Source organism: Triticum aestivum, chromosome 3B (assembly GCF_018294505.1).
Source record: "Triticum aestivum cultivar Chinese Spring chromosome 3B, IWGSC CS RefSeq v2.1, whole genome shotgun sequence".
NCBI lineage: Eukaryota > Viridiplantae > Streptophyta > Magnoliopsida > Poales > Poaceae > Triticum > Triticum aestivum.
The window spans coordinates 534,136,777-534,145,959 of NC_057801.1; the positions used below are offsets into that span (position 1 = coordinate 534,136,777).

General features: G+C 48.9%; 1 protein-coding gene across 2 annotated transcripts; it reads left to right on the forward strand.

The window, feature by feature from the left end:
• Positions 1 to 6,986: 6,986 nt before the first annotated feature.
• LOC123070744 (uncharacterized) lies at positions 6,987 to 8,681 on the forward strand. Of its 2 annotated transcripts, none has more exons than XM_044494061.1 (2): positions 6,987 to 7,164; positions 7,243 to 8,681. In XM_044494061.1, the coding sequence occupies exon 2, from the start codon at positions 7,499 to 7,501 to the stop codon at positions 8,468 to 8,470; it is 972 nt and encodes a 323-aa protein (XP_044349996.1). In that variant the 5' UTR covers positions 6,987 to 7,164; positions 7,243 to 7,498; the 3' UTR covers positions 8,471 to 8,681. The 2 variants fall into 2 exon arrangements, with proteins under 2 accessions (XP_044349996.1, XP_044349995.1); XM_044494060.1 differs by having other exon boundaries at positions 6,998 to 7,164; positions 7,248 to 8,681.
• The last annotated feature ends 502 nt before the right edge of the window (positions 8,682 to 9,183 follow it).

Here is a 9,183-nt window from a genome sequence, read left to right on the forward strand (position 1 = left end):
TGGTGTTCCTGCAGACCAGTTTCGACATTGACAGCCTTGTTCACCAAGGTGGCGAAATCGGCAAAGTCATGCACTAGCAGTGCGAGCTTGATGTCAGCTTGTAGTCCATCACGGAACTTCTCATGTTTGCGAGCATCAGTTGCAATGTCCTCTTCAGCATAGCGGGACAAGTCCAGAAACTCCCGCTGATAAGCTTCCACAGTTTTGTTGCCCTGGGTGAGGTTGTGGAACTCACGCTTCTTCCGGTCCATGACTCCCCGAGGAATGAAGCGGGCAAGGAAAGCAGCTTGGAAATCTGGCCAGGTGATGATTGTTCCAGCTGGCAGAGTACGCCTGTGGCTGTCCCACCATTGAGATGCGGGTCCCTTCAGAAAGAAGGAAGCAAAGGTGACATAGCGGGCAGGGGCTACATTAGCAGACTCCATCTCATAGGTGATGTCACGGAGCCAGTCATCAGCATCTAGCGGCTGAGTTGAGCTGCGGTACACAGTTGGGTTGAGGCGAATGAAATCCTGCAGAGTCACTTGGGCTGGCTGCTGGTTCATATTGGGGCGAGGGAACTGAGCCATCATATTCTCCATGAACGGGCGATTCATCTCGAGCTGTTGGATCATACCAGCCATGTACTCAGGCGCTGGCGGGGCATTGCCACCACGACCACCTGGTCTAACCATCCTGCTAATATATAACAGGGGTAGTTCAGCATTGAGGAATTTGCAAGAACAAGAATCATTCATGATGAAACATGCATAATGAAAGGAGCACGTAGATACTACATAGTAGTAGGCATATCTTACAAAAGGATCATGCATAGAGTTCAGTACACAGACTAAAGACATCATAGACAGCACGTAGGCTCGCGACGAATGCATCTAACACTAACAAGCAAGCCTACATCAGTCCCAGGAGGAACTGTGGTGGTAGGTGTAGCCTGAAAGCTGGTAGTGTCGCATCAAGAACTCCACGTCAGCAACCTGGGGTCCGCGGATACTCTAGTGCAGAACTCGACGCTCAGGTGGCAGAAGAGGACCAAGTGTGGGAGAGTAGCCTCCCACCTCTAGCCAACCGACACCGTGGGGCATCACGGTCCTGGCTGGGTAGATCGCAGAACGCGATAGATCACCAGATCGGACAAGGGGGTACAGTAGTGTCAGAGCACCATAAACATGCTGGCGGGTGGTGTACAACTCGTGTCGAAGAGCTCTGTTAGCTCGGTCCAGCCCATCAGCATGCAGAACCAGGCTCTTATGGTGGAAGGGCTCTCGGGTGATGGTGGAGTAGGCAGCAGTGTAGTATCCCTCCGCACCAACGTCGGATGCGATAGCAATGTGCCTGAAAGGGAAAGTGTCCAACGTCCGATACTCTCCACGAAGATGTGTCAAAGCAGCATAGTCAACATCATGGACTGCCATCTCGATGGTCACTCCAACACCATGAGCAGTGTGCAGCACAGTAGTGGAGTCATACTCCCGAGAGTAGAGGTGGACGATGGCACGGTACTGCTCCTGGTTAAAGTCATGGTACTCCTCGTAGACAGTGTACTCAGGGTGCTAGCGATAACCCAGATAGGTCATCATCTCAGCTAGCACAGCAGGTGATCCCGAGGCACCAATGGTCGTTGTGTGGCGCACGACCTGCCTCGTGGGTTCCATCTGAAAACAAAGATGTTTCAATGGAGTCAAATGACAATGTGGGTATTATTCAAAATACTATCCTACAGAACAACTATGGCTTATCCAACTTTGGGGTGAATGTGGTAACTGGATCCTAATGTTAGAGTTAGTAAATTCGTTTAACCCGAGTAGAAGAGAGTTCAGAGCCCCGGAGTAAAGGTCGAGGAGTAAAAGATCCTAATACCACCCAATGGTGACGTGGGCCTGTAAGGCACACAACCAAGTTAGTAAAAGTTTTGTAGTGACTAGACTCGACTTCGGCCAAGGAGTGTGGAAGGGGGGTTCCTACAGGCAGTCGGCTCTGATACCAACTTGTGACGCCCCCGATTCAATCGTACACTAATCATGCATGCAAACGTGTACGATCAAGATCATGGACTCACGGGAAGATATCACAACACAACTCTAAAACATAAATAAGTCATACAAGCATCATAATACAAGCCAGGGGCCCCGAGGGCTCGAATACAAGTGCTCGATCATAGATGAGCCAGCGGAAGCAACAATATCTGAGTACAGACATAAGTAAAACAAGTTGCCATAAGATGGCTAGCACAAACTGGGATACAGATCGAAAGAGGCGCACGCCTCCTGCCTAGGATCCTCCTAGACTACTCTTGGTCGCCATGAGCGTCCTACACGTAGTAGTAGGCCCCTCCAGTGTAGTAGAAGTTGTCATCGATGGTGGCGTCTGGCTCTTGGGCTCCAACGTCTGGTTGCGGCATCCAAGAAGAAGAGGTAAAAGGGGGAAAAGGGGGAGCAAAGCAACCATGAGTACTCATCCAAAGTACTCGCAAGCAAGGATCTACACTACATATGCATGGGTATATGTGTAAAGAGGCAATATCGATGGACTAAACTGCAGAATGCTAGAATAAGAGGGGGATAGCTAGTCCTATCAAAGACTATGCTTCTGGCAGCCTCCGTCTTGCAGCATGTAGAAGAGAGTAGATTGAAGTCCTCCAAGTAGCATCGCATAGCATAATCCTACCCGGCGATCCTCGCCTCGTCGCCCTGTGGGAAAGCGATCACCGGGTTGTCTCTCGAACTTGTCTGGGTGTGTTTTATTAAGTATCCAGTTCTAGTTATCATAAGGTCAAGGTACAACTCCGGGTCGTCCTTTTACCAAGGGACACAACTATTCAAATAGATAAACTTCCCTGCAGGGGTGCACCACATTACCCAACATGCTCGATCCCCTTTGGCCGGACACACTTTCCTGGGTCATGCCCGGCCTCGGAAGATCAACACGTCGCAGCCCTACCTAGGCACAACAGAGAGGTCAGCATGTCGGTCTAAACCTATGCATGCAGGGGTCTGGGCCCATCACCCATTGCACACATGCACGTTGTGAACGCGGCCGGAAGAAGACCTAGCCCCCTTAATACAAGTGCAGGCTTACGGTCCAATCCGGCACGCGCCGCTCAGTCGCTGACGTCAAGGAGGCTTCGGCTGATACCACGACGCCGAGTGCCCATAACTATTCCCGTGTAGCTGGTTAGTGCGTATAGGCTAATGGCCATACTCATATCGAATACCAAGATCTCATTAAGCGTGTTATTATGAAGTAATCGCGAACGCCGACCAGGGCCTGGCCCACCTCTCGTCTAGGTGGTCTCAACCTGCCCTGTCGCTCCGCCACAAAGATCCACACAGAGGGCCGTCGGGACAAAGGTCCTTTCAGCCCCCAATCCGTGAATCACTCGCGGGTACTCTACGAGTCGACCCGACTTTAGTCACATCATGTAATCTGTATAATATGTATGTATGTATGTATAAACCTGTGATCACCTCCCGAGTGATCACGGCCCGATAGTATAGCATGGCAGATGGACAAGAATGTAGGGCCACAGATGGAATACTAGCATCCTATACTAAGCATGTAGGATTGCAGGTAAAGGTAACAACAGTAGTAGCAAGGACAGGCTATGCATCAGGATAGGATTAAAGGAAAGCAATAACATGCTACACTATTCTAATGCAAGCAGTAGAGAGAAGAATAGGCGATATCTGGTGATCAAGGGGGGGGGCTTGCCTGGAAGCTCAGCCGAGAAGGAGGGGTCGTCAACACCGTAGTCGTACTGGGTAGCAGCGGCGTCGGTCTCGGTGTCTAGCGAGAGAAGAGGGGGAAGAAACAATAAATATAAAAGCAAACATATGCATGACGATGCATGACATGACAATGAATGGTGCTAGGTGTGCCCTAACACGATAGTAGGTGATACCGGCGTAGGGGGGAAATATCCGGGAAAGTATTCCCGGTGTTTCGGGTTTTCGGACAGGTGAACCGGAGGGGGAAAGTTGCGTGTTTGCTATGCTAGGGATGTGTGACGGACGAAAGGGTTGTGTATTCGGATTCGTCTCGTCGTTCTGAGCAACTTTCATGTACAAAGTATTTTCATCTGAGTTACGGATTATTTTATATGATTTTCTAAAGTTTTAATCATTTTCTGATTTTAATTATTTATTTAAATTCGAATTATCCAGAATAGTAAATGATGACATAAGCATGACATTAGGGTGACGTCAACAGGTCAACTGGTCGGTTGACCAGTCAAACTAGACAGGTGGGTCCAGTGGGACCCACATGTCATTGTCAGGGGCACTTACATTTAGACTAACTAAATGGGTTAATTAGCGGGTGGGGCCCAATAGTTAGTGAGAGATTAAGTTTTTAATTAACTAATTTAATTAATTAGCAATTTATCTATTTATTTTTATTCGTTTATGGCGTGGGGCCTGCATGTCACGGACACAGGAGAGCCACGTCAACGCTGACTGAGGTCAACGGGTCAACGGGGCCCACCCGTCAGCGACACAAGGGGGCCCACGCGTCAGGCCAGCTCAGCGACGGCTGGCGACTCGTCGGAATCACGTCGGCGAGCTCGTTCGCGGCGGCGCGTCCTCGAGCATCGTCGGAAATCGCCCACAGGGCATCACTTTGGTCGCGGATGGGCGCGTTAGAACGGCAAGACGACGACTCGTCGGTTGGTGGTGGTTTCGCGGGCTGCGGTGGCCGGAGACGAGCAGTACGACGTTGCCGGCAATGGGGTGTCTTGGGCGAGCAATGACAACGGCGATGCGGCGCGCTACTGGGCAAACAGAATGGCTAGTCGGACCCTACTCGACGCGGTGAGTTCAACGGAATCATGCCCGTGACCATTTGGTCACCGAAGTCTCGCCGGCGACGAGATCCACGGTGCTGCGTCCGGGCTCTTCGGCGGCAGCTAGTTAGGGCGCGCGAAAGAGCAAAGGGGGGCTCACCGAGCGGCACACACGGTGGCCCTTGGGGGTTTAGTAGCAGCAGAGGGTGTCGCTAGAGTTGGTGAAAAGCGGCGGCGAAGCTTGTTGGAGCAGAGGAGGAAGACAGCGGCGTCGTGGGCGTTGCGGGGCTCGATCTAGCCATGTAGTCGAAGCAGAGGAGCGAGGCAGAGCTGTTGGACTCATCAGAGAGGTGAACGGGCGACGGTGGTCGCGTCTACTGCGAGTGGCGGCGACGAAGGCGCTCGGCCATGGCGGAGAGCGAGGAGCGGCGAGGTGGATCTGAGGGGAGAGGGAGAGGCCGAGAGGGAGCGTGAGATGAGTGGGAGATGGGATCGAGGAGGCGGGGGCGCTGGCGATCTTATCCCCTCGGCGGGGACGGCGAGGTGGTGCGATGGGGACGCACCCCTGTTCGTCCTGTTCATGGGGCGGTCGGAGGAACAGGGCGCGGGGAAGGAGGCGACAAGGGGGACGGGGGAGTGGGCCGACCCGGATGGGCCAGTTGGTTGGCTGGCTGTTGGCTAGTTGGGCCATTCGGCCCAGGGAGAGGGGGGTTCTTTTCCTTTTTTGTTAGTTTTGTTTTCTATTTTTGTGTTTTCTTTTCTTTTCTTTATTTTCCTTTTCTGTTTTATTTAATTTATGGCATTTAAGTATTTTATAAAATTGTGTCTTCTACACCATAATTACTTATGCCATATTTGGCACTGTCTGAACATTTTTGTTTCAATTTTTGAAAACTTTGGGTGGTTGTCACTAATTCATTTTTGAATTTGAAATGTTTTGAATTAACACGTGATTAGCAACAGTAACGGAGGTGACGTGGCATCATTTGCAGAGTTTCACTGTAGCATAATTATCCGGGCGTTACAGTGTCCCCTGTTACCATCACACCAAGGCTACCTATTCGGGATCCCCCATCCCGAGATCTGCTGTATTTGACTCCAACACTAGTCCCTAGTACAACCAATTGCACATTGAGCAACCAAAGCACCGAGGACCATCCAAGTGCGCATCTATAGGGTTCGAAACCACCAAGGTCGCGGAAAATTTCTTCCACGATGAACATGTTCCAAATGACATCATGTCCCATGAACCGCCACTTAACATATCCCTCGTGGCTAGGTTCTTTGCTCATCTTTGCCGAGTTGGATGTAAATGCTGATAACTCTGGCAACCTGAAGAGTGAAACATAAACGACGAAAAACCTCATGATGTGAAGCTCGTAATAAAATTTATATAGGGAGCAAATTAGCAAGGGGAAATGTCGGTGCCGAAGGGAGAGTGGGAGCGGGACACAGTAATGTTTTCACTTTCAATTTCAGAAAAATTTCAGTACCAATCGAAATCATCAAAATTAAGTGAATTTTAGTGATTTTGGTTTGCTTTTTGGACAAAAGGCCGTAATATTTGCTTGACGTTAATTAATATGGACCACGCTACGCGTCGGCCGCCGAATCTTTTAAAAGCTCAACAATCGTTCGACCTACAGCTATCTAGCATCGTCCTAATCACTGCAACAAGATTAGTGTTGTAGAATTCTTTGCTACAAAGCTTATGTTGCAGTAACCTGTTGCAATATAGGTGATATTGTAGATTTTTTTTCTTTGCTATTTTTGCAGCATAGATGTTATTGCGGAAGAAAATTTTACAACACAGATGATGTTGCAGAAAATATTTGTAGCTTTTCTCATCTTTATTTTTTTACAACATAGGGTATTGTTACGGAAGATAATTTTGCAACACATGATGTTGCAGAAAAAATTGCGAAAAGAGACACACGCGTCACAGGGAGTAGGCGGCGGATCACGCGCGTGCGATCCGCTGGCTGATGGCAAGTGTTTCCCATTAAATATTTGTGTTTTTTGAAGTTATTTTTGAAAAACACTTGAATCAACTCGTAGTGCTGAAATTACTGAAATATTTTAACCGGAAGGTAAATATTTTAGTGACTTTTGAAAATAATAAAATTCAGTGAATTTAATCGAAATCTGACTGAAAATGAAAACCATGGACACCGTACCGATGGGTAAAATATGAAGAAACTGAGCGAACCGACAGGCTGGGTCTAACCGAACGCACAAGACGAGCCGGACCTTATCCGAAAACCTGCCCACCTTCAAATCGCCGTGGACGACCAAGGAGAAGGCGGCCGTGGGCACAGGAGGCGAATCCGCATCCGGGGGGAACAAGAGCAGAGGAATCGGGAAGAGATCCGTGTTGGTGGTAACTGGTAAGCACCACAAAAAAAAAAAAATCGATTTTTCTTGCTTCCCCCGTGACCTAGGTCGGCATCTCCTCATCGTTGAAGTGCAGGAGTTGATAGCCGGATTCCCGGAGGGAGACGAATTCGACCTAGCAGCGGAGTTGGGAGCCCGATTCCAGGTGGGAGACAGCAGAGATCACCAAGAAGGACGACATCAATCGCTATAAATAAAGGGGGCCAAGAACACCCAAGGGCCAAGGCGCAGCCAGAGATCCGGGTGCTGAGTCTTTTTTTGCTTGCTGTTGCTGAATACTAGTGCTAGAAATACTTGAGGAAATTCCTAGCCTGCAGGCTGCAGCAGATGGAAGGCCCCTTCCCATTGCTTGTGCATGATCTTGGGAACCGTACAGATGACTGCCAGACGCGGTTCAGCATCTCCAACCAGGCCGTGAGCACCGCAGCCATCCATGAACTCAAGGACTACAGGTGCTTCGAGTCTCCACAGGGCTGGGTGCTCGCGCTGGAACCTGCTTCCCTGCACACGTTCCTGTGGCGTCCTCAGGACGGCCAGAGGATCAGCCTTCCATCCCCAAAACAAGAATTTCCCTGGAGGTGCAAGTGCCTGCTTTCCGACAAGCCTAGCTCGACATCGTCTTGCACTGTTCTGGTCCTCGATCTTGACCAGCCTAATCTGTTGGTGTGCCGAATCGGAGGAAGCCAATGGGACTCTTACAACTATGAGCTCACCATGTTCCTCGCAGATGACAAGCCCCGGGAGATACATATGGCCAAACTTAAAGGCATTGCTGCTGTTGGGGGCAAGGTCTACTACACGTTCACGGGACACGCCCTTGGAGTAGTGGAGTTCAGCCCTGAGCTCAGCCTCACCGAGTTTGAAGTTGATATGGTTGAACTGCCCGACACCATGCCGTTTACTTCAACTTACTTGGTTGAATCATGTGGTGACCTCTTTATGGTGGTCGTTGTCTTTCTTGGACACAACGTGCACAAAATCGACAAGGTCGACGTGTATAAGATGGACTTCTCGAGGCCGGAAGGGTGCAAGGTGGACAGGATTGGTGATAGGGTGTTCCTCTTGGGTGGAGACAGCATCGGAGCTTCCAACTTTGGAGCATCATGTTCGGCCAGTGAACATGGTTTGTCTAGCAACTGTATCTACTTTCTGAACAACATCGCTGCCGAGGAGAATTACCTGCACATTTTCAACCTGGAGAAAGGGACTGAAGAAGTGCAACGTCCTTTTAGACACAAAAATGGTTGCCTGCTGCCACCGCCACGTCCACCGATGTGGCTGTTACCCACAGACGACTGACTTCATGTGCAAGGAAAATTTAGCACTGTACTAGTACTTTTTTTGTTTGTTTGGATACCTGCAATAAAGTGGTGCCTAGCACCTTAGTTCAAGGTTTTGGTGTATTCTCAGTTAGAGAGAGTACATGTTTATTATGCGTCGTAGCATTTGTTTTCGTTGTCACCTCTGAAATGTGAACTGTGTGACGAGAGGAAAACTATTACCATCTGCATTTATCACTGTTTTCTCCAAAGCATTAGATTTTTGTATATATATCATCTGTCAAAACGCTACTGAGATATACACCTCTGTTTTTACAGCAGTAGTACCATACACCTTCATCTTCATCAGAGAGAATCTGACGTACATAATTTATGAAGCAATAAACTTAATTTTTCTGCTATGATCCGATTAATGTTAATGGATTATTTGTGATGAAATACATAGTCGGTGTAGAAACTCTAGATTATCCATGTTGTCTTACGCATGGCTTCTTTTCAGTCTCCACAGCTCCCAAATGGTTGTCCATCTGCCAGACTGTTTGATCTTGTGCGCAAGAACTGGATGGGAATGTCCAACTGAAGACTAATTTGCAAAACCAGCAAGCCTGCAACATGGACAAAATCATCTCAGTGGAAGAAGTGGAGTACAATACATCTTATCATTAATACTATCTTGGTTTGATACAGGCAATGAAATTCTGACATTAAGTAACGTAAACATGATTCCAAAAT

What these genes read in the sequence shown, in the direction of transcription:
- LOC123070744 (XM_044494061.1), top strand. Translation starts at nt 7,499, where the DNA reads ATGGAAGGCCCCTTCCCATTGCTTGTGCATGATCTTGGGAACCGTACA.